Source organism: Euwallacea fornicatus, chromosome 11, assembly GCF_040115645.1.
Source record: "Euwallacea fornicatus isolate EFF26 chromosome 11, ASM4011564v1, whole genome shotgun sequence".
Classification (NCBI taxonomy): domain Eukaryota; kingdom Metazoa; phylum Arthropoda; class Insecta; order Coleoptera; family Curculionidae; genus Euwallacea; species Euwallacea fornicatus.
Window position 1 is genome coordinate 2,843,736 of NC_089551.1, and position 26,185 is coordinate 2,869,920.

The following is a 26,185-nucleotide window of genomic DNA, read 5'->3' on the forward strand; positions in this document are numbered from 1 at the left end:
TTTTAAACCATTTTTTTACTTATTGAAACTCGTTTCCAGTAGGTATAAAGCGCAGCCAAAGTCGCTTGCAAGATTCAGATTTTGTAGACGATCACCTGAAATTGCCCTCTCAAAAGTTTACAAAATTATAATCTATTTGAAGACGTTTGGCGGCACAGAAGGGCAATAACCCCGATTGTACGTGAACAGGGTGAGCCGACAATATTTACAAATACTAGGGAAAGTTTTCCTTGCAAACAGGTAAATCCCGCAATTTAAGGTCGTACCCACCTTGGACCCTTAAGAAACACAAATGGTCGTAAAATTGCAAGAGTGGTAGTGCGGATGTACCAGTGGCGGAGTTCAAAGAAGTGAAAAGTTTTAAATTTAATAGAAAACTTTTTTAAATTTTTACGTCATGTTTAATTGAACATAAATATAGAAAATAATGAGATAACAGAAAAATATTTCATGCCACATAAACGCTAAAAAGAAATTCAAGTACTGCGTACAAAAAGGCAATGATGCATGGTCTGTATTGACCAATATAATAATAACGTGACAATCGCAATTGACAGTTTGCTCATTTTTTACATATAATAAAATAAAACGTCTTTTCTTGTCACATTGCACCTTGGAAACTGTATGTTTGACAGATTTTACTTCCACATCTAACGAACCCCTACACATAACTGGCATGAAACACTTTAACTTAAAACTTTAACTATAATCGCGTTAACTTCAACTTTGTACAAGGAGGATGCAGATACTGTCAATACGGATATGTTTCAAATTTACTTTAAAAAGGCACATTTGGTGCAAAAAGGTGGGAGCATCAATAAAAATACTTAGGTCCTAAACACTGTGAAAATCCTATTTAACAAAGTTAGGCCCCTCCGTTATTCCAGTAAGTAAAATAAAAAATTAAAGTAGCAATTCCAACAATATTCTTTGGGACGACTATGGTTTCTTGGGGTTATATGACTGTCGGCCCTAGTCGTACTGCCAAACGTTTTTAAATAGACTTTAGCATGGTTTCCTTAATTTCAGCAATGCTTTGCTCCTAATTTGAAATTTCTCGTTACATTGAGATGATCAGAAAAATTAACGGGAAAACGATCTCCCTATATACAGGTTGAGTCAGTGGGAATGGAACATAGAAAAATCCAGAATAGGGAACATAAAAATGTGACGATTGGATCCAACATATTTTACATCGATGTGTTTGTTGAATTCTATCTAAGCTGAAATTCTATTTTAAAATCCCTTAATAATTTTTTATGTTTTCATAGAGTCGAGACCAAAAAGCTAATTCGTGTCATATCCCTTCAAATGTTTAATTAATAGAAAAAAATAATTAATTCAAACTTTGACCTTTCACTTGTTAAAGAAAACGAAAAGCCGTTAACAAATGAAAAATAAGTTTTATTGTAAAATACATTTAAGCAAGAATACAAATCATATCGCGCACTTCACTGAAGGAAAAGTCATTAGGCCTCGGCATTTTTACATTTAAATTACAATATTTTACTTAAAAAGAGGAGCTGACGAGAAAATAGTCTAATCACTTTGACAAGCTAAAGTAAAAACAGCTAAGTAATGCGCTGCCATGCGAGTGAACCACAGCCAGGTGAAAACCTCGTAAACGTAGAGAGATGTCGGGATTAGACCAGAACACCTTTTTTTTGAGTAAAAGTGGACGCTCTCTCAGTATATTGAATAGAGTTTGACCTTAGTTGCAGTCATAAAGAAATTAACCAAAAACACTCAAGCGGGAGGTTGTAACTAGCGCCCGGTAGGAGTTACGTAAAAATTAGAACAAAATTCTTCTTAAGGAATATTCCGAATGAAACTTCAACCCTCCCCACTCTGCAATACTGAAACACGCAACATTCGCATAAAACATGTTGGGCCCAACCGCCATATTTTGGTGTGCCCCATTTCGGGTTTTACCACATCCCACTCCCAACGAATCACCCTGTATTTAGAGCTAAAGTTCCAATAAATAGCAGTTTCACCCTCCGCGTTCTCCGCAGAAGTGGCCCTTCGGCAGAAATGCGAACATGATTTATGCGGAGCCCTCGCCTGGCAGGTCGGGCCCCCATAAAAAAGAACCTGCTTTATGGTATAAACAGACACCGAAACAGTGATAAAGGCGAAGCCTCCTCGGGGTTAACTTTAACGACATATTTTTCAAGAAATTAATCAGCCAGACGAGGCCATTAAAAAGCTTTCTATAATTTTTCTGAAGCAAAATAGAGAAATAGGACTCGTTAAAATTTCATCTCGCCCATTTTTCTTGGACCAAAGTTTCCTCCATTACGCCACCGCTAACGGATGTTCATAGAAATTTTCCGGAAAATATTAGTATTTAAGATGGAACTTTGCGGGGAGTACGTGCGGAATTTCGTAATTATTCTTTTCGCCGAATCCGATTTTTGTCATATCTTAATTCCTCTACCTTAAAGTAGCTACTCCATCAACATTTCCATTACAAGCAGTTGAGTGAGTAGTTCCGTAGGAGTCTGCTCCTTTCTGAATAGTTTTATTTCAGTCGACATCAGCGAGAGACATATCCAGACTTTCCAGACAATGAAAGAGCGGGATTTCAGTCCGGGATGGAGTGGCTGCTGCACTCAACGACAATACATTCTCGCGATTATATATTATTTATCCATTTGGAGAGATTAACAGAGAAATTCCGGGTCTTTGTATTATATAATTCAGTCGCATTGGCAATCGGAAGAAATTGTTTTATGCGTGAAATCGTCGGCAGGTTATTAATCAAGTGCTTCCAGAGCGCACACTACGTCGTTTCCATTGCTGGTGTATCGAGCAAAACTCAACAACTACGGAACAATGGCAAGAATATTAATGAACCCTGTATGTGGGGCAGGTGGAGCAACCGCCTGCCGACGTGATTATAATTGGGGAGTCTCTGGATTTGGGGCAACAAAAGTTTCGGGTTTAAGTCGGGTGTGCAACACCCACGGCACGGACGAAAACAAGTTCCAAAGTTGAAGATGATGATGAAAGTTTAAATACAGAACAATTGTCTCATTCAGCACAAATGGTTGAAACAACATTGTTTTGGTCTTGAGTGAAAAGTTCGGGACTTGGAAATAAACCTATTTTAAGCGTTTTAAAGTAAATGCGCCTCAAACTGCATTGCCAGGTTTCGGCTCAGGCATCCAGGTAAAAACTTCGACGCCTTTTGCAGAACTTTCCCCGGGAAGGGGGAACATTAAAAATTAATCAAACTGGATACACGGGGTTGAAAGATCTCTTATAGTTTCTCACATACTCGATCACTCAAAACTCCTTCAAGTGCATTTCAAAGGCTCCAGGACCTCAGTTCAAGAATCCAGATTCAAGTTAGGATCTGTGTTCGTTGATTAGAATAAAACACCGCGCTCAAAATACTCGATTTCCTTTCCGATTTTTTGAATTTTATTCGAAAATTTTCCGATTTTTTTTTTTGAGCGCCAATATCTCGGAGACCCGTGGAGCAATTCCCTTCGAAAATAGCTCGAATCAACCGTCTCGATGAATTTTAGGCGTCTGCATAACCCGGATTGAAATGTCTTTTTGACTCTCTAAAACGAAGGGTTACTTAGAAATCAAATATGTGATATTTGACCTGGAGTATCGAAATATCTCGAATGTTCGACATTCATTAAACAAATGTTTGGCATCAAGCTTTAATGGCTTTGAAGGGGAAACATATTGGTGCTAAGCTTGATTTCCCCCCACTCCCGTGTGCGCGGGGTGGGGGTTCACTTTTGAATTTCAAACGGCAGTCCCAATTTTTCTTTACAGATTCGAATAATACGGCAAAACAGAAGGAAGCTTGGTCCGAAAAATTGTTTGTTATTCCCGAAAATGTTTCCACACATTTTCTAAAATTTCAGGTGTTGTTGAGCTGCACTCTTCGACGATTCGGACACATAACTCCTCAACTTGTGTGTCATAGATTTTGGCTTTAAAATGTCCCCATAAGAAAAAATCCAGGGGACTACGGTCAGGGAATCTCGCGGGCCATTGAATTGGACTTCTTTAGCCAATCCATCTTCCATGGAATTTCGGGAAATTGTCGGACAACAGTAGCATAGTGTGGAGGCGATCCATCCTTTTGAAAAACGAATTCTTGCTCTAAGAGACGGGCATCTTGTTCCAGTATTTCAGTTATCTCAGGATATATGGCTTTTTGTAGAAGTTGTATATAGTTTTCTCCATTTAAGCTTCTAGAAATGAAAAATGATCCAAAATCCCTGCCCAAACGTTCAATTTTTGAGCTTGTTGAGTATGGGTCTTTCGAAACAAATGATGATCGACGTCACTTCAGTAACGACAGTCCTGTCTGTTTCATTTCTACAAGACCAACGTACAAAATAGAAAATAAAAGCTTTACCATGTGGAAAATAACGTTACCTTTCGAACAAGGTGTAACAGAACCCCTCTTCCGAAAGGGTGGTTTACGGGGGTAGAGGGATGATATTTCAAAAACAACGTTTTCACCAAATGATGTCGCTCCCCCTCCCCTATCAAAGTTTTCGTATTTTAACCTTTTTTCAACAAACAATAGAAAAGATATTCAGGGTGGATACTTTTCCCTAGGACACTCTGTATGTAGTAAGCGTGTGTTTATTAAATTTCGTTAATTACAGTGTTTTCTAGCATGAAATGAAAAACGAATTTCGGACGCATTTTTGTTTTTTTAACCGCATTATCCGAATCTCGAAAAAAAAATGGGAGTTGGCATTTGAAATGATTAAAAAGTTAACCCCCACCTCGCCCACGGGGAGGGTGGAAGGAAATCAACTATAGCGCCAGTATATTTCCCCCCAAGTAATTAAATCTTGACACTAAAAATTCCTTAATAGGATGTTTAGTATTCGAGGTATTTTGATATTACAGGTTAAATGTCACACACAGTATATTTTCCTGCCTTTGAAATATTTTGGGAGGCGATTCTAGAAATGAAAATAATAAAAAAGTTCTTATAGACATACCCCAAATATTACTCCTAAAAGAGGCTAGAACCCCTGAAAGGGGGAACTCTGAAGATGGTTTTTTTCGTAATGTTTTCGAAACGCTTTGAGATAAAATTATAATATTCGGCGTGCTGTGATGAGTTGGAATGGGAAAACTTTTTTTTACGTTAATTATCGAAGATTTAGACAGGAGCGTCACGTAGAGGGGGTCTACTAGGCAAATGTTTCCCTAACTTTTTTGTTTGTGATATTTATCAACTTTTGAAATCAAACTACTGAATCTCAAGTATTTATAAGTACAAAAGGTCATTTTGTTTTATCTCGTTAGGATAGACCGTTTACCAGAAAAATGAGATTCTATGAACCGACGTACGATAACATTTCAGCGTCAATATCTCGGGAATCTGTGGAGCGATTCCCTTTAAAAATGGCTCAAACTGATCGTTTCGATTAACTCCACGTACCGGCATACATCGGATTGAAATGTCGCTTTTAGTTTCTGAGGTGCAGGGTCATTTAGACATGTAAACATTTCGGTGATTTTAAAAATACCTTTAAATCTTTGCAATTACATTTTAAAATCTCGAGCACCTCAACTGAACCTTTTTAAAATTTTGATTTTTTAATGATATATCGCGGGAACTTGTAGAGCAATTTTTTTTCCTTTAAATTAATCAGTCGAATGAGGAATAGTCACGTTGGCACCTGTTCTCCGGCCTCGAAACTCAAGCTCCTGAAATTCAACGGGTAAACAACTGAGTTCGAACACGTTTTAACAAGAAAAATGAAACGCTCTGAACAGACGACATTGTATTGGGCTCAACTCAAACGTTTTATTCCTGAAAACAAGTTCCTCCAATATAACGGAAACAATGTGATAAAAAAATCAATTAATTTGAAAAGTCGTGCTTGAACTTTGACTTTGAGAGAGCACCGAGAAGTTGAAAGTTTATTAAGAAATATGCCGGGGCGTTTCTAGCATTCGGAGCTAATTTATGACTTTGGGCCAAGTTGCTGCTTTTCTCGAGTCCCCATGAAAAATGGACTGAAACTTGTCGTCATTGTTTTCCCCGAGTAATTGGAAATTGAACTAATTTTATAAGCCAGAGAAGGAATGTTAACTAGAACTTGATGAGTAGATAGTTTCACTGCCTGCATTTGCCTTTTTAGGGTGTCATTAACAAACTTTTACAACCAGTTCGGGTCTAGTGAACGATAAGACAAAAACAAAGTGTTCTGCTTTTGATTCATTGGGCAAAAACGCCGGCAAATCCGCTGACAATAGTGTAAAACTTTTGGTCATTAAAGCCCCATAAATCAAGCCTTTGTCAGGGACGACCGTTTCACTGATTAGAAGCGTGTGAAGGGGCCACTTTAGGGACACTGACCAACTCAACTGTGCATACCTTTACTTTAGCACTAAATTACGGGTGGACCCCGGTGACACACTGGAAGTATAATTTTTCAGCAAGAAATGAAAACCGATATTTCGTGGGACTTCTAGGCGAGAAAAACTACTTAATTTCCCCCTGACAAAGAGCAGTAAAAGAAGGTCCACGAAAGATGGGTCCTCTTTTACCGGATCTAAAAGCCGTAAAGTTAATATAAAAATTATTCAGTTTTTTTAAAATATTTTTAAAGTTACAGGATGATCGAGAAAATTCTGGCGTGACAAAAAAAGCATTTTTTTTTTTTTTAATGGAATACCCTACATTTTGTTACCGATATCAATATTGCTTGCAACTACAAATAATTTTTGTTATGATATATAAACAATGTTTAGCTGTCCGAGTAAATTCAATTTAAATTAAACGTTAAAAGTAAAACAAGCTTTCAAAATTCTCAATAAGTTCAGATATTATGAATAAAATCGTTTGAAAACTCGTCTGGTTATAAGGAAAGAGCCATTTTACCACAGTAAATATTAAATTTTCGAGAAATTTGACAGAGGGCGTGAAAATATCAAAACTCTCAAAATTTCAAGTGCCTTCAAAGACATTTATTTAATGGAACACCCTGTATATATTTGCATATTTGAGTTCCTGTTAGAAACCTAGCACATTTGATATAGCACACGCTATACTTAAAATCAAGAGAGTGTGATCTCAGTTGAGTATTTAAAAAATTCATTTTTACACTTGTAAAAAATAAGACTCAGTTAGAAAATAAATAGTTATTATCACGTTAGAAAAGCGGTATATAAAGATGTTCAAATTGTAATTAATTTGGCGGGTTTGACAAAGAATTCGTTTCAGATAACCCCACAGGAAGAAATCCAGTGGGATTAACTTGAGGTTTTCCTACGTATAATGTACCTTATACTATCCAACAGGTTATACTATTCAACAGGTGATGAAAAGAACTTCTTCAAAACTGCGAATTGTTCTAAAACCATGAATAATTTCTTGGTTTTAAGCATAACTTATACTATATAAGATCCCACTAGATTTCGATTAGGAACTCAAATATGCAGAGATATGTAGGGTGCACTATTTTTAAAACTGCAATTTTCTTTTGTCGTAGCTTTATCTGCCACCCTGTATATTTTATTGTCACTTCAATTTCGAGCCCTAACGCAGCCCTACACGTTTACATCGAAAACTTATTTAAAATCCCTACAAGGTTGTCAGATTTTGATCATATTAAAGTAGGAGTGATCAATTAATCAAAAATATTTTCACGAAAATGCCTCTTCCCGTTATATTGGAAATGAATGTTACCTTGCTTATTTTATATGGAACACCTTGTATATTACATCAAATTTCGATTCTGCGGAACTATGGTAAGTTTTCACGTATAATGTTCTATAATTAAATTATCCGATTTTCGAGATATTTACAATTTTCTAAAAAAATTACAGTTGCAGCCACTAACGTATTTTCCAACACTTTCTTAGATTCACCATAAATGATAAGCTTATTGAGATTATCTTAATTTGTAAATGTGTAAAATATTAGGAACGAGTGAAATTAATTAAAGCAAAAACAGGGTGTCATTAGAAAAAAACTATATTGCGACATTGGAAATGCGAAAAGTTTGGCCATTTTGTCACGCCCTGTATAAAATTTTTCGAAAATTTAAAATATACTCTATTAGAATGATTTTTTCGATTTTAACTTGACGTTTTCAAACGATTAAGACCATGTGAATTTATCAAGAATTTCAAAAAGCTCATTTTTTCTTCGATCTTTAATTGAAATTGAATTACAAAAAATGCTTATAGTCACAAACAGAATTAATATCCCTAAGAAATTAAAGGGTACTCTATCCAAAAAACGTATTTTTTAAGTAAGCTTTGAACAAGCATTCCATCAATACGAAATTGCGCTAATTTGTCGAAAATTTACATTTTGCAAGGAAAACATAATAAATAATAAATAATGTCATTATTTCAGGAAATAATGGCATTACTCATTATTTATTTAAATTTTTGCTATTACGTGTAAAGTCGGACTATCGACCTTTAGATCTTTCTGCCCTTGAAGGTGCAATAAGGGCAATTAGATCGTTCTTGCGCATTGCGTCGTCTAACTCTCGTGGAGGCACCTTCCGAAAATGCCCTTGGCTGGGGCCAATTCTCAAATAATCATTGACTGCTCTAATTCTCCTATTTAAGACGGAACAATGCACGAACTGGGCAATCAAGTTGAACCAAAGTTTTCCTTCTTTTTCCAGAAGTTAATCAAATCTGGCGAATAAATAATTCGCGCTCGAATAGACCCGATCCTTCTCCTGCCAGCTCTGTCTGTATTGAATTTTAAAACATTTATTAAGTTTCCTAATCAAAGAGCAAAGTTGTACGGATCGTTCCGATGCTAACTCGATTTGCCCAGCTTATTTATGAAATTTCCCATTTGAAGGGGAATTTTGTCGATATCGACTAACTTAATCCCGAAAAATGCCCCATTACTAAAGCCTCAATTGACTTGTTGCAATTAAGCGAAGTTCCCAATTAATCCCTAAATTTTTTGTTCTAAAAAGGTTAATTTTAATCCCTGCCACAGAGAATTTTTCGTCGATAATTAAATAATAATATTTGCCTAAAACGGTTTGTGCAATACCGCCTTAATTTGAATAATTCCCCTATTTTATCAAAATTTAATGGCAAATTATTATTTCGAATTTGACCCTTAATGTATTGTGCGGTGGCAACAGATTCGCTATATGGCCCCTTCCCCACCCGTTTAATTACAGTATCATATGTTGCATGTGGTAATTAATTAAGCATTGAAAAACCGCGTGCGAATGATAAAGAAAAAATGTCGCCGGAGAAGAACCCATTTCCGACTCTTTGAAATATCTTCGAAGGGTGCGGAAGTGGCGTCAGGCAAAGTGCACCTTAATTGCCCACCATGGAAAGGGAGAAGGGACAAAAATACAATTTTGTTTTATTGTGCTACCTGCTCTTAATCTTATCTCCAGGGAGTAGGTTTGGGCTAAATAAATTTTCACTGTTACTGCCCTTAGAACCAGTTTGGCGAGGCTCATTTCTCTCCAGTCGGTCGTCAAGTGAACTCGCGATATTTTTATAAAGGTGTCAAAAATGTAAGTGCGTATTTTAATATTAAAAAGTTTTCTTTCGCCTCTTAAATTGGGAGTTACGTTCCCTCCATAAATACGAATGTATATGGCGAAAAACCAGTTAAGACGGGGGCGATAAACGCGCCATAAACTATATATTTCCATTAAAACCTGAATTTAAAGAAAAAACAAATTTTACTTACGCGGTCCCTTGGTGCGTGCCCTTAAACAATATCCCCTCCAGCCCAATAATTGTCCTTTCTCTATGTAAATATCGAGCCAATCGTATAGGAAGCCCCTAAAGGCAATAAAAGCCCTAAAAGTTGTCCCTTTGATTTCCATAAGAAAGGCAGAATATTGACCCACAAAGGAAATCGCCTTGTTACATCTATTGATTTTTTTTCAATTTACAGGAAAAACTTGCTGGTATTGGGGCTCGCAATGGCGTGTGGCTTAGCTGTAGGCACTGCCAAACCAGCAGACTTAAGAACGCAAACCAATGAAATCCAGCCTGTAAGTATCCACAACCCTTTTTCTCTTGGGTTCAAATGGACCAAATACAACATTGCCGCTGTAACTACAGGTAAGAAATTCCTTACATCAACTCACTTCCTTCTAACACCAACCTTTTAGCAGGCCTAGTGATAGTGGCAGCGGTCACCCTCCTCACCACACTATTTTTCCCAGTGTTCATATACAAGGTATGCTACGCCCTTGGGGGGTGTCAGAACACCATGGATCACTACGTGGATCAGCTTTTAGGGGTAAACGGACACGAAATTTTAAGGAAACGCAGTAGAAGGAGCTTGAGCGAGATGAGCAGGCTCGAATACGTTTTTAATCTCTTCAGAAGAGCGATGCAAGAGTACGAGAATGATGTAGGGGAGAGGGATAAAAGGGTGAGTTTTAAATGCTCTTCTCTAATTACTGTGTGAATCTATGCATTACTGTGCTTGTCGCTTTTGAAAGCGTCCACACTGATCTTAGAAAGATTATAAACAGTGCAATAGAAGAAGAACTTCTTGATTTCTGTATCTTTTAATTTTGAAATATGTACTTATCGCCCAAGATTCCGCAAAAAGACCTTTGGAAACGTGCAAATATCAGTGTCGTCGCGGGAGTTCAGAAATCAGAAGTAATGTCTGTACACAACCATCTTGAACCCTTAGGAACAAAGCTGAATTTTACCATTTTTTTTCCTAAATCTACTTTTCTTTTTTTTTTGTGGTGAAAATAAACGAAAGTCAGTGGTGCAGCAAGTTTGCAGGGGTGAGAATTAAATCTTGGGTGTTGGATGATAAATCTTTAAACGCAGGGTTAGTCGGGAAACCCGTTGATTAGAAACTTTTTCACTTCCTAATATCGCAGCCCCATGAAATTTTATTTAAAACTAGAATCGATATTTTAAATTAAAATAAAGTATTCTCAAAATGACGGCAGTTCCGGTTATACCGGAAGTAGCTATTAAGCTCGTTATTTTAAATAGAATTTTCTAATTTTTTGTAATTATCGTTTAATTTTAATATCCCAAAGCAAAAATTAGTTTATGTAAAGTGCAAATTTATAGTTTCCAAGTTATACCAAAAAAAAAATGTTTTAATTTTCGCTACCGGCAAAATCCCTCTAAAATCGGTGTTGTGCTCTAACCGCTGCGAATTTGGAAATTGGTGTTCTGGGGCTCAAACAGAAACTTAGTAAGCTACATTTTGACGTATTTAAATTTCATAAAAAGTTCTCTGCGACTCCCGAAAAATGTTTCCGAAATTACACAATAACTCACTTATTTGAAGAGGGACCCTTGTACCTTAAAACATTTTTTAGTCTAAAATTCAATCCTGTGTCACATTTTATTAAAGTTCCCTGGGTCGATTCTGGACACGGATCTAATACTTAAAATTGTACAAAAAATCCATTGAAAAATAACGAACGTGGTAGCTACTTCCGGTATAACCGGAAGTACCGCCATTTTGAAAATATTTTCTTTGAATTCAAAAAGGTCAATTTTAGCCTAAAACCAAATTCATTGGGTTAAGATAGTGGGACGTCAAAAATCTTTTAATAAACGGGTTGCTTAGCTAACCCTGTATATAAATTCTTCCTCACTAAGTCTCTGATTTTTTAGATACGGTAGGGTAATGATAAAACCAAAAAATTTTGGTTTCTTGAATTTAGCTTTTTTATTTTTTGAAGATAAACAAATCAGTCGCCTTGCAAAGTTCAAGGACCAGTTTTTGAATATCGAATATTTAAATTTTGAATATCCCTTTAAACCCTTCTGCTCTACGTCCCTGATTTTTCATATATCGCATAGTAAATCGCAGAATTTAATGGAAAATTTTGAAGCGAATTATCGATAACAACTTTGCGCCATTAAAACTTCGTGGAGATCGGTGACGCAACCAATTTGTTATTTAAACTTTATAGTATTTACCGAATAATTCGAGGTTTAAAGGTATATCCAGTTTTCACTGTGTATACCGTTAAACCTCTACGAGCAGTCTCAATGAGCTCTGTGATTTTGACACTCCACTAATCCCATTTTAGGGTAATATAATGATCATCCCCACGTCTCCCCAGCCGCCCAATAATCACCAAATCGGGAAACGTTCCCCCATCGACTACATCGAACCTATTCTGATCATGGTGTCCAAAGCCTACAACGAATATGTGGATCCAGAGCTAAAAAAAAACTTCAAGAAACCGCCGTTCATAAGATAGCGGTCTTTTTGGAGGTGGTACCGGTCTTCCTAGGATTGCTGAGGAAGATGTTCATGTTGTATGAGACTTTCGTCGCTTTCCTGGAGATTTCAGTCAAGTTCTATGGCATTTCAAAGGAATTTTATATTTAGGGTTTGAGCTCTGTCAGCCATATTTTCCCGAAGGGGGAACAAAATAGGACATTTCTCGATTTATTAAATTCAGTTCTAGTGAGGATAGAAAGCGTTCCAAGTATATAAATAAACATTGATTTTTTTTTTGGCTAACCGAGTGTATTTTTGGCACAAATCAAGCAAAGCATCGCATTTACAAAGCGACGAAATTGATGAGCGCGGCGTGCCGGCAACAAAGCAATTTACGCTGACAGGTCCGCCATATTTCAAAGATGGCTGATTTGCGGCGCTGCCATTACGATCTGTCTCTCATACGCGCCTCGCAAATACGACATTTGTGGACGGCTGACCCATTTTAAATGTCACGAAAGTTATGATGTATGTGCGGGACCGGTATATGTCGGGTTGTCTATATACAATATCTTTTTCACTGCTATGTACATAGAGGTTCAGTGAGTGCAAGCTAGAGGCAAATAGGCGATTGATAAGTGGAAGGGAGACAGGCTACTGTCCTCGCGTCCCTCGTGAACAATCGGTTAACTTCGTTGATTCGCAAACAGTACGCCTTAGTCTGAGGGCGGATCATGTCACAAAAAGAGTTAGTTTTTCAATTGATGATTTCTAAAAATAAATAAAATTTTTAGAACTGGAATTTAACAAATTCCGCGATGAATTTTAAGGTAAGGCTACTTTAAAATTCATCATGGAATTTATTAACGAAGAACGCAATTCAAATTTACATCTTAAATTTGGGGGGTAATCCCTTAGCGGGTGCTCAACGGGTATTTCTTTTTAAATTTTCTGAACTTCTTTGGTGAAGACTAACAGGAAAATTGTGGCAAATTTTAGAAAATATGGATGTGTGAATTCTTCTCACTTAGTGAAAATGAATCCACATAACCACAATCGAGCAAACTTTTATGAGGAGAAAAAGGGGACATTTGTTTTGCTGCTCAAGAGAACCTCACAATTTTATTGAAATCTTAGCAAGTAGGGTTCGTGCATCTAATTGAGAGGCGTACAATAAAAATCGAAGATTTCGAATCTAGACCACGAGTCCCGGATGGAACCTTGATGGAAAAGGCGAAAGGCAACGAAAATTTCATTTCCAACATAATTTCCATCGACTAATCAAATTATTCTTTGTATGGAAAACAAAAGCCATCTGTTGCTCGAGACTGGGCCTAACAAAGTCCTCAAGAGATTCGTGATGAAGGTACTCGTCGGCTTCAAAAATTTTATGTTTTTGAGCTAGCATTTTGGACAAAATTGTGCTATTGAATCTTTATTAATGGCAATTTTAAGGCTCAAAAATATCTCGAATACAAAGTTGTTCCAGCCATTACTGAGCTCGCTAATGTTAAAATTAATAACGTTTGGTTTCAACAAGACGGTTGTCCTGCCAGCAACAGCCAAGCAGTGCGGTCATTCTTAAAAAAAATCTCTAATTTTTATTACTGAATTGGGGAATATTAAGTGAGCCGCCAGATCACCTGATTTAACTTCGAAGGATTTCTTTTTGTGAGGTTATCTTAAATCAAAAATCTTTCAATATGAGGAAGATCGGGCACGTTATTTAGCAACATTGAGACAAAAAATTTTGATGACTGTCAAGCAGTTACGCCGAACATGCTGAATAATGTGCGTAGAGAATTCGATGATCGTCTCGGGTGTTGTTTAGCATAAAGGGGTGGTCGGTTTGAGCACCTTCTATAAACCTCCTTTTTAGAGAAGGTAAATTTTCTTTTGGCTGCGATTTTTTATTTCATAAATTTTAATTTATTAGAAAATGGCACGTATGCGCGTAATATGCATTCTTCGAAATCACATAGAACTGCACTCTCCCTTGGACTACGACGTACTGGGAGAGAAAACAGGAGAAGGACGACTAAGTGTCAAAATGCAGTTCGCACTACTTTCCTGGTCCGCTTCTGTCGGTCCTTGGACAAAGAGGGCGTTGCTAGCGGAACAACGGTTCAAAAACGCGCGCGCAAGGGTACCTCCTCTAATATTTATAGAGCAGATGCATAAATCTAATTCCATTATGTTTGGTTATATGATGATGAAATCTTCGTTTATAAATGGCCTTGCTTGTGCCGGGAAATTTATCAAAATAATTATTTTGGTAAGCCCAGGCCGTCTGACTAGATGATGATAAATAATGAAATCTTTTCTTTCCTCAATACGTCAAATTATAATAAGAGGTGCGGCGCGAGAACCAAGCGTTGTTTAGGACTAGTAGTACTCGACCGTTTACAATGGAAGAGTTATGCTTCAATAGGCACTCAACTCCTTGACTCAAAACATTTTATTATCATATTTCAGCTGCTATGGAGCCATCGTAGATTTTAGAACATCGAATGTTCGTTTGCTATCGTTCTGTTAGGAGTGGTGAGGCTGTAACTGCAGATCAGCGTAAGTTTCGTCACTGAATCGATATTAATCGATTTGATTCCGTTCCAACGCATGATGCAATCTAACTTAACGTTAACAATCGACGGATAAGAAGTTCTATAATGGAAAAAAAAAGCCTCCCGGCCCTCAGCGCATTGTGCGCACTTCAGAAAACATTAAAAGAGTGAGGCAAGCGATACAGAGAAGCCCACTTCGCTCTGCATCGGAACGTGCCGGATGTAATTTTCTGTTCATGATTATAAAATGCTGTATTTTCGATTATGCTGTTATAATAAAAAATAAATGATATATCAAAAACTAACGATTCTGTGATTATTTCGAAAACATTCGATTCCCATTCTGCACCCTGTATAAGTACACTCATAATTCGAGAGTGAGAATGAAAACAGTAATATAAAATATTAGGTTCTTTCGTAATGTCGAAGCATTAAGCATGCGCAAACGGAAAATGTCTTTCGCACCTGCTTTTTCTCAGTCCGTGAACTGAAAATTGACGGTAACAGAATTCCAATTTGCGAAAGAAGCTATTATTTACTGAATGCTCCGAAAGAATGAGAAAGGGCAGTTTACCACCAGTCTGGTCAGTTCACGTTTGATAGTTAAGTGAGGCCTTTTGTGCTTTCTTATTCTTCCAAGTTGGTTATGTTGTAAAATATAAACTATAAATACCTTCTAATTCCTAAACTTCACATTTTTCTACATTGTTAAGGCTATATCCGCACACAAGGCACGTCAGCGGCATCGCACACAAAAAATATAAAAAAAACACTTCTCGGATTCAAAATCAAAATTGCGAACGTGGAAATGACAGACGTCAATTGTTAGATTAGCCGAAGCCAACGAGCAATCAATGATATGCGGAACAAGGACAACAATAATTGTCAAAAGTGAACCTATTCGATGATTTAGTTTTCTGTCTCTGTTATCTCTGGTACTGCTTGCGAGGCGACGATGGGAGGTGAAACGGTAGCCTGTCTCTCTCGCACTTGTTAATCGCCTAACTATCTTTCGCTCGAACTCACTGAAATTCCATATGCATAGCAGCGAAAACGGTACTGTATATCGGCACGAATAAACCCGCCAATCAGATTGCGGTTTGCTCTCGTTAAGTTTTCCATTTGGAAATTTTCTCGCTGAGATATTGCTGATTAACTCTGGGAGGAAGCCGCTCATTTCACTGCAGGATTAAGATTTTCTCGCATTTCCAAGGGACAAATCGTGCGTGAAATAATTTTAGCGAAATTTATTTGGTAAAACTGGTAAAACTACGCCCCTGATCGTTACGGTTTCGGGGCACAATACATTTCAGTTTCTGCGTCTTTTTGTGGTCTGAATTGTGGACAGTCCGAGCAAAACAAAGCCGAATTTATCTGTAAGATTCCTTTGCGGGTTGCAGGCAAGATTAAATATTTCTCCTAGTTAATATAGTGGAAAAATAAACGAAACTTTATTCTCATAAGGCGAAAAAACTTCTATAAACGACCAATTTCTGAGCTTCAAACACAGATTCTTTGTATGAAATAAAACTTCACCCTTGTCATAGCTGAGCGGTGGAATGGGGAAAATCTGCAAACTCGAATAAACAAAATCGTTAAAATGCCAGGCAGTGTCGTATGTCGCAAACGTTGAAGCTTGAAATTGAAAGCTCTTCATACAGGTTTGTTTTTTCAAGTTCTGATGTCGCTTGCAGGGCGCAGTTCCAATAAATCCATGTGAAGCGATTCTAACATTTTTAGGTTGGCCTCAGGAGCTTTTAATTTAGGGAATTAGTTGGGGGGATTTGGCCGAAACTTATGGCCAGACGCCTCGTGAAAAATGATGCGCTTGGGCGGTTGACCCGAGATTTTGGGGGCGAGGGCCGTTTGCTGGACCCAAGTGCACTCCATAATGACTACAATTTTTTATATACCGTTGTGTCTTTTTGTGCCTTTATTTTTAAGCAAATGTTCGTTGGATGGAATCAATAAGGGTGATAAGATCCAATTACAGGGTGATATATTGTCACAAACCTGGATATATTGCAGGATCAAATTTTACATCGTTGGAACCAATATATTGTTTTTGCATTTTCGCTTTTCAAATCGAATTTAAAAATTCGATGTCGGATTTGGCTTCCGCGCCAGTTCCAAACGTCAGCGTTGGATAACCAAACACAAAAATACAGAGTGCACCATATCATACTGAAGACATTTCAGACGGCGATAATATTCTGCGAAATAGTAAAAAATGCTAATAAATTCATCTCCAAAAACGCGCCATTTTTGATATACAGCGGGGCAAAGTTTCATATTTTTTACTCATTTTTTATATTTCTCTCGTATGTTTTGAGTCGAATTTTAGAAAATTTCGAACACTTATTTTCTTCATGATTTTCTATGATAAAATATTAAAATCGTCGATAGCTATGTACAGGTTGTTATGTTTTTCGGAGTAATGTGCTGTTTTATTTTTTTAACTTTTTTTGGAACACCCTGTATGAACTCTGATACCGAATTAAAATTCTTTCTTCAACTCCTCAGCTTTTTGGTCTTTTACAATAGTTTCATATCTATCACTGTTTTCGCAAAGAATTTGAAAAAATGTCTATCGATGCAAATTAAAAAAGTCCAGTTTACATATTCCGGTCTGTAATCTAGGATACCATGGTTTAGTTGCAACGATTTCGATCATTTTTTTTTATTTTTGAGATTTCGCATTTTAGAAAATTTGACAGAAGGTATACTTGAGAAATATGTGTAAAAATTTAAAACTTTGCCACCTGGTATGTCGAAAACAGTGCGTTGTAACCATGAATGTATTAGTATTTTTAAATATTTTGCAGACTACTGAAATATCTCGACATCCTGTATAAAGAGTCCGTTTAGCTTAGTGCCCATTAGCGGTATTTAAATAACCACGAAAGCTAGAAAATCCCAATTTGGTATGCAGCTCTTTGAGCCTACGATCAACTGATTGAAAAAAAATTCAAATGGCATCACTCTCGAAAGTAGCGGAAATTGATAACAATTTTGTTAGTTTAAATGATACGACTACGTTTTTTTTTAATTATTTTTATGATTCTATGTTCAATTTGAGGTGAACTTTATGTAAGATACTGCTAAGCTCTTTTTTGAGGAGAAAAACCTTCATAGTTACCCGATTTGGTGGTCTGGCGTCCAGGTTATATGCAATTAGTCCCTGATGTTGACACCTACACACTAAAAACATCCTCTCTTCACTCTGGATCCCTCTTCAAACCACCGCTGAGCGTTACTTCGGTAAGGGGGTGGTGCCAACTGTTCTCGTCCCTCTTCCCCTGTTAGGTGATTTATTCTGCGACTTCCAGAATTTTGTTTCCGATATCACTTGCTTGTGTCTCTTCCCGCGCTCATCCATCTCTCCACCGCAGTGAAACTCTCAATGTTCGTCTGTCTAGAGTTTTTGTTTTACGGACTCCTGGCTTTCTTCCGTCCTTAATTACTGTTTAGGAACTCCTCTCATACAGCTGTCTACAATTTTTCCTTTCAAATTTCTCTCCTCCATCGGTCTAAAATGTATATTTTGAAATTCCTATCTTACACCGTTGTTAAATTTGTTGTTTTGAAATTCGTCTCCTTCATCAGTCTAAAAAAGATAGTTTAGAATTCTTCTCTCCGCCGGTTTAAATTCTTTCTACTCCCTTGATGGGTCTAAAATTTTGTTTCGAAACTCTTCTCCTCCATCGGTCTAAAATCAATTCGCGACAATTTATTTGTCTATCAACAGGCTCAATACTTGGTGATCCATAACTAAGCTGTTATCCACCCTTCTCCAATTCCCTTATCTAAAATGTCAATGTTCGGAGATAAAAATTGTTTTATGCCAAAAGTGGCAAAAATATTCTGCTTAAAAAAAATTGTTATAGTGGAACTAACAAAGGTAAACAAAAAAATGCTGTTACTAAAAAGTCAAGACACTGCACTTCATTGTTTTCAATTCTAATTTTGAAAATCATCTACGTTGTGGTCTGCAAAATAAACTGGGGGCAAATACAAAAATACTCAAAAGTTATTTTCTTTAAATGGGACACCTCATAATTTATGAAATTAAGTGCGATTTTTAAGCTTTCTACTGGCAAAATTTTGCTGTTTTACATATGTCATTCCTTTTTTATTTTTTTTTTCATAGAAGATTTTCGTCAATTTTGACGTAAAACAATTTTTATTTTAGAAAGTTGATATTTTAGATTAGCAGTATGTTAGATAAAATTAATCTGATTAAAATTGAATTTAATAAAATTGAAATTGACGATAGTATCATAAGCAAATAAAAAAAAACATAGTCATTCCATTTACAACAAAATAACGGAGTTGTTATCATGTTCTCGTACTTTTAGGAGTGCTACAGTTATGAAAATATTTTCAATCAATAGATTTTAGGTTCGAATAGCTGAATATCAAATTATACGCCCTAGATATTTTTTCAAAAATCACTACATGAACTCGTTCCGCCAGAGTCTAATACCATTGGACAACGAAACCCTACTACGGTGTAACTGCGAGCGTCAACTCGTGTCTCCAGATTTTGGCTTCAAACTGCCTCATCAGGGTATTTCTTACTAAATCGATAAGTTTTAAATCGAGGAATAGAAAAAAAGTTCTGTTCAAGCCAATTATTCTGACCAGTATCCGATTTTTTGCAGATCCTCTGTGCCATGTTGTGGCCGGCCACGGTGGAAAGATGAAATTGGTTTCCCTTCAACGCTAGTTAAATTTGTTGGTATTTATCTTTCAGCGCTCACTCTATACTAAATCTGAATCGATCGTCAAGTTTATAAGTGCTCAGCTCTAAGCTCTAATGCTAACTCCGCTTCACGTTCTCCGGTCAACTGCAATCAACGCATGGAGAAATAGTAGTTTCCGCACTAGTTAGGTAACTAACCATTATTCTCCTTTCCGAACGTCTAACCTCCCTACCATCTGATACAAAATCCACATCCACAAATTACACAGATGTTTTTCAAGACATCTAACCTAATAAGCCCAATTTTTTGCCGGCCCTATAAGGCCACGATAATTAATTAATGTTTTCTTATGTGGCCCTGATTAGGGCGGAAAATAACGAACGGGAAGGGCGACAAAAGGCCAGTCGTTTCGTCGTCTTTTTTCTGACCACCCCATCAATTTTTTCCGCTTTTGTATCCGGACATTCCTCGAAATGAATGATCCCGAAGGGGATCAAAGCCAAGGAGCCGAAAGGGGCACTTGTTGGTCGAAACTGTGTTGTCGGTCTAAAGTGGAAAAAAAAAGGAAAAGAGTTTGTTATGCTAGATGTCGCCGAGACCCCATTAGTTAAACTTGTGGCCCCTATTTGCCTGCATTAGCAGCCCTATCCGTCACAAAGTATATAAATTGTTTTGACTCCCGACTCGGACTTACTATTACGTGATATGCTTACTTATTTAGGATGCAGAGAGAGACCGGGATTTTGTAAACCTCCCTCTTTGATTCACATAAATAATGAAAGCTACTATATGGGATAAATGGAAATTTGCGGAACACATGAAATATTTCCATGCTACACTACACGCGAACTTTGACCAAATCCTCAATAGTTTTAAAAATATTACTGAATTATTACTGAATTCTCAGATTCTTCTGACACGTTTCAACTCGAAGGTTAATAGCTCTGGGCGTTTGGTTTAAGACATTCCGATTGAACGATTGCCTTTGTCCATACGCCTGTATCCCCTCCAATCCGTCAAATGGAAACCTCAGAATTGAAGGAAACCCTCCATTTCCTTTACGCATAAATCTTTCCCAATCTAAAATACGCGCAGTTTGATTACAATGGAATTGTCTTTTCCGGGCCATCACGTCCTGAAGCGGATTTCGTGCTCGTCCTCTGTGTAGATAGAGAACATTTTTAATTCGTTATACGCACCCACCGGCTAATTTTTATGTTCATCTTCAATTATTCAAAGTTTCGAGCGAGACAAGTTTTCCAAGACCGATTTAAACTTTCGATAGACATGTTGGTACGAGTTTGCCGGCTCAGCCAAATGGAATATAGGACTTTCCGTAATTCGAGTATCTACAAGAAAGTAGCTTTTAGAGTATTTTTTGGCAATGAAACTCTTGGAGTTCGTGCCTCCAGCTTAGGACGTGATCAAAGCAGAGCGAACTTCCGACGTGGCAAGTCGCAAATTGCTACCCGAAAGTTTCTTTTCTCGATTTAATTTGTGACTGGGTGGGTGGGGACATCAAGGTTACACCACTGACCATTGAGACGTCAATTATGTATAAATTTAAAAGATTACCGGTGGTTAATAATGCGAAACCGGCACCATGAACACAGTTTTCATTGTAAATTTCCTGTGTCGATGGAATTTCGGTTTCTATTTATCCTTTCCGGATGTACGGGAAAAGCAAAAAATCGACCAGAATTCAGTCCATTAGTTGGATATGATATTTTGGTGTAAATTTGCAATTGTATGTTTGCTAATGGACGAACGGAAACATCGATAAGTAAGCTTCTTTCAATAAAAATCGGAACAAATTATTATTATTATTAGTGCTGGCCATTAAAATCCTCAATTGCTCCCACTGTGCAACGTCATGACGCCCACACTCAGCACCACCTGTCGGGTAACACACGACCATCTTTATCTTCTGTGCACGCTCCAACAAAGACGGAATATGTTACGCTGATCCTGTTACCCTCAGCAGCGAAATGGGTCTGGATGCAGTTAGAATGTAGGTCATATATTCTCTCTCGGTTTAAGAATATGTGTCAGATAAGGATGGCTTCATGACATAGAAAACCTAACGGTCAGTTTTTGATGTTTCACATTGGGGGCCATTGTAAGATTAAGTAGCCCAAGACAAGTATTTTTTGGTATTTTTTTTGAAGGCTTACTGAACGGTAAAAGCAGAAAAAAACGCCTTCTTCTTAGAAGGGAAAGTGACAATGTTTATTATTAATATTCGCCCTGAAATTGATGGAACAACCCATCCAGTGGAATGATTCATAATTCCATTATCCCTTGAGCCTCTTTTCGTGATCGGTGGACCGCGAACGATTCAACTAATTAGTTTTTGGCCAATCCTTCTTTTCCCTTTTCCCTGAAATATGAGGTCGGACCCGGGGAACGACGGGCGAAGAAGAATTACGACGTTCTTGTAGTTTTTTTTTTGTCGAGATTATTAGTCCTCAGCCCACAGATGGCGTTCGGCATCATCGGATACATTAGCCCGACTCCTGGAGTATTCCCCTTTTATTATTGGAGATCCACAGTGTTACCCCAGAAGAGGGATGGGGACCCCTCGGGCGGAAACATATCTTTCCGCTTAAAAGCAAACAATAATTCTTGTCAAAAGTTTGCCTTCTCCTATCCCTTATCATTATGCCCTTATTATCGAAGCCCACGCTTCTCGTCGAACCTTCTTCCCCCCTTAAACTTTTTAGCATCAGAAGATTAGGTTGATTTCGGTCTTGCTTGCGACGCCCCTGCGAAGTTTTTTCATAGCATTCAAATAATCAGACACTCCAGCAGCAAATACAGCTAAACAAACATCGATGTGTATATGTTTCTAAAACGGCAAATTTCACAGGATCCGCAAATTTCTGTAATAAGGCCGCACGATTTACGTTGGGGAATCCGTCCAGCGAAGCCCCGTGTTCCCGGACAGCCAGAGGAACGTAAATATCCAGATTTCGTTGGCATAAATAAAATAAAATGGCCGCCATTTATCTGGGTCCCCAGGGAGAGGCCATTAACTATCCCGATTTGCGGAAAATCGAGCAAAAAATCGTCGTTTGAGTTACGGCTTCGGATGTGTCAGCGTTGAAAACCCTACACGTCTATAATAATATTTAGATTCTCGGGATATTTACAGTCCCCTATATAGGGCATTTTTTACCTCTGTTCAACGGGAAGCAACGTCATGAAATTCAATTTCCGGTTAAAAGCTTCCAACCTAAATGTAAACCTTATTATAACATTTCCAACATTCAAGCAGATTTTCTTGTCGATATCAAACTTCACTATCAATAATTAATTATAATAATCGCATTTTTTTCTTCGAGGTAGCAAAGTAAATAAATTTCATGTTAAACAATATTCTATTTAAGAAAGAGAAGCTTTAGAGTGCTTAAACATAGGTTCCCCGATTTGTAAAATATTTTCGCACTGTGGTTTATATGACTCGAAAACCGATAAAGACTGCTATAGAACGTGCGTTAAAAAATTGTTCTCTGTGGCTGGTGGCTTTATAATAGTTAAAAATAAAAATACATAATACAAAGAGTCCCACTGAAAGAAACTGGGGTTTCAAGGCTCAAAGGGAATCAGTTCAAAAACCTCTAAAAAGAGGAATTTTCTTGGCAATCGTTACATTACTCGAAAACTAACAGACGTGAATATGGGATATTCCGCTTGGGTGAGAAAATATTTAAATTTGCAGTTCGAAAATAAATGGATAGGCCACAAGGATCCATTAAACGAGTGCCCTCCTAGATCTCCCGATCTCACATCCTTAGATTTTTTTCTATGGGTCACGAACAGAAAAGAAGTTTATAAATCGCATCCTCACGACATTGAAAACCTTCGAACCCGCGTACACAAAGCTTGTGAGGAAATAACTCCACAACAATTGAAGAATGTCCAGAGGAACATTTTAAAAAGATACAATAAATGTATTGAATTAAAGGGCGAGCTAGTGGAAGCTTCCAGGACTTATTAGTTTATTTTATTTTTTATCTGTTTTTATTGCCATCCTGATAAAATAATATTGTTTGCATCTACAAAATAAACTCCTCTGAAACGGTAAATAATTGTTATTTTTTGATGAAATTTGGTACGGACCCGTTTCAATGAATTTTGATTTCAAGGCGAACTTATTTCTTTCCAAACAACATTATAATCGTTTTCCCGATTATTGACATAGAAAACCAGTTGTAATAGTCTTTGGCCGTATGAGTTAGAAAACAACTTTTACAGCACAAATAGAGCCTTTTATTCTCTATCTTTTGAGCATTGGTTGTTTAAAGCCGAGTTACAAACGCAAAAGTTACAGGGCAGTTTGCGTCTGAAATACGTGAAAGTGACTCTCCACTCCACACGAGTGAGACGAGCCGAAGGTGAATGATCGGTGTCTTTGGAGAGAGAAATTCCCCCTACTGAATGCACGGCATACCCTTAAACAACGGCAAGTCGTGGATGAATTTGATTTATACTTCACTCGTTTTAACTCAAATTAATCTGCAGTTGGTCAGTTTTTTCCGAGAAAACACATGGATTTAGAAACTCCTTCCCCTAGTCAGTCTACACTACAAGGCATTGTTTAATAGCATATTTCACAACAAATGGGCCACAACAATGAAATTGGTTTCGGTGGCGCAGATCTCTGCGATACACACGACCTAAACTTTTCGAACTTTTTTTAATGAAGCTTCCCCATTTTAACGATAACTTCAGCTCCGGAAATTGTTGGCGTAACTTCAAAGCGACTTTTTCCCAAAAAAACTTCATTTAAAACTCCGCCGTTTCGGAAGTTTACAAGTCAAATGATGTATCGATTGATTACTTCAGCGGACGCCTTTTTTGTTTTCCCTGCCTCGTAAAATGCAAATTTTCCTTGCTTTTAAATAAGATTACTGTTTGATCATGAATATTGTGTGTCCTGGGACAGCCACAATCATCTCAATTCTCTTTATATTGAAGTTACGAATTTAATATTTTTAAGTCAATCAAGCGTGGAACAATTTCCATCCTGCACCGATAATAATTGACCAAGGACCCTTGGAAATTTAATATCGTCCCATCTTTATTCGGATCGTGTACGCTGCGTGACTGGAATATCCGAATGGCTGTCTGAAGGTGAGGTGTATTTTGCATTTATATTTTACGGTTATGCCTGAGAGAAGTGATTTATGTGAGAAAGTTACTCAGAAGAAAATATCTTTTTTTTCGCATATAATATGTACTCAGTTTCGCATGAAATGCACCACCAAGTAATGATAATAATTAAGTCTTGTAGTTTTGGTAAAATAATGCTTCATAATAAACTATGAACTGATATTACATTAAGAATCTCCCGAGGCCTCAATTAGTGCTTTTCATGTAGACTTTACCAAATGGCATTATCTAACAGGATAACGAATACTGCAAACGTTACTCGAAGGCATCTGAAACGAGCACAATTGGAAATACTGCTTTGGCCTGCAGAGTCACCGGACCTACGACCTATTGAACATCTTTGGAACATGATGAGTCACCGTTTTCGAAATTTATCGAGGCTTCCAACCGATGTCGGTGACCTACGACACCACCTTGAGGTGGCATGGAATGAAATATTCCAGGAGGGTATCGATCATTGGTTGCAAAGCTCGCCGCCCAGAGTACATGCTTGCATCGCTGTAGGAGACGATACCACTCATTAACTTTTTAATTAATTTTTTTTTTAATGAAACTCATATCATTTGATACTCTGCTATGAAACGTTATTTTGCCATAATGGGCAGACTTTGTTATTATTATTACTGGGTGGTGCATTTCATATGAGAGTGAGTGCAATACTGCGTGTACCAGTCAATTTTTTCCCCCCGACAGTGCGAAAGTAGCAGGAAAGGTTGTAGACAACAATAGCCGCCTTTCCAAAGTATCCATCATGAATAAACATGCCCTTAATCATCGCTTCGTCGACGAATCCTATAGCGTATACTTAATCAGAAAATGCAAATGCAAGATTTTCTGCATCAGATCGCTGGGTTATACAGCAGGTTGTCGGGATTTGTAACAGGCATGTCCCTTGTTAACACGTCCACCATTTATAACTTTCTTTGTGGGGCTGTTTCAAAGCCGAGATAAGCCGGGCGCAAATTCTCACCTGTCGATCACAGAAGTGACGTTATCTCAACACCCCTCGTGCACACCTCCGTCTGCGTCAAAGTATTCAAATGGGAATTCCCCGATAAGACCTCGCTTTCTGGACAAAAAGTCTGGCTTAATAAATGGCCCGATTTGGGGAAGTCGTCGGGAGGAATTATTTCAAGTGTTGGAGTGCCGACGTCGGGAATGAGCAATTTTTTCCACTTAATGCTGGTTGAAATCAAAAAAGTTTTTAACATTTTTAACGAGAAAACAAACGTGTTTCCGTGCTGGAAATATTGAAACTCACGTCAAAATCCGGGCGGCAATAAAATCGATGAAATCCGCACTGTTTAATCCGGGCCTCTCGGCGTCTTTGTCTACACTTTATGTCCCAATTTGCTTTTATGATCGTAATTTTAAAATATTGTCACTAGGAAAATAGAAAACGCTTTCCGGGCGTTATTCTTTTTATTTAGTTACCCAATTTTGCCGGATCGGAAAAATTGATTCCGTTTTTCCTGTCCAATTGTAGTGAAGCAATTTCGTCAAGATACAGAGGAAATAAAATATTTATTTCGAGAGAATGTTGACACAAATCCTCATTAAATCTCCAT

General features: G+C 37.5%; 2 protein-coding genes across 8 annotated transcripts in view; one reads left to right on the top strand and one right to left on the bottom strand.

The window, feature by feature from the left end:
• Positions 1-26,185, bottom strand: part of LOC136342229 (neuroligin-1-like) — a 96,572-nt gene that overhangs the window by 25,933 nt on the left and 44,454 nt on the right. For 2 of the 7 annotated variants that reach the window (XM_066287820.1, XM_066287819.1), the window contains exon 2: positions 25,588-25,799. The exons of the other annotated variants lie outside the window; for them this stretch is intronic. The gene's annotated coding sequence lies outside the window, so the exon portion shown is untranslated. The remainder of the gene's footprint in view (positions 1-25,587; positions 25,800-26,185) is intronic. 7 annotated transcript variants of the gene reach the window in all.
• LOC136342231 (uncharacterized) lies at positions 9,684-12,459 on the top strand. Its single transcript, XM_066287824.1, has 4 exons — positions 9,684-9,761; positions 9,908-10,077; positions 10,128-10,393; positions 12,039-12,459. Coding segments are annotated over exons 1-4 (612 nt in total). The 5' UTR covers positions 9,684-9,759; the 3' UTR covers positions 12,213-12,459.

Coding starts and splice junctions, on each gene's coding strand:
- LOC136342231 (XM_066287824.1), top strand. Junction 10,078..10,127: donor CATTGCCGCTGTAACTACAG/GTAAGAAATTCC, acceptor CCAACCTTTTAG/CAGGCCTAGTGATAGTGGCA. Junction 10,394..12,038: donor TAGGGGAGAGGGATAAAAGG/GTGAGTTTTAAA, acceptor ATCCCATTTTAG/GGTAATATAATGATCATCCC.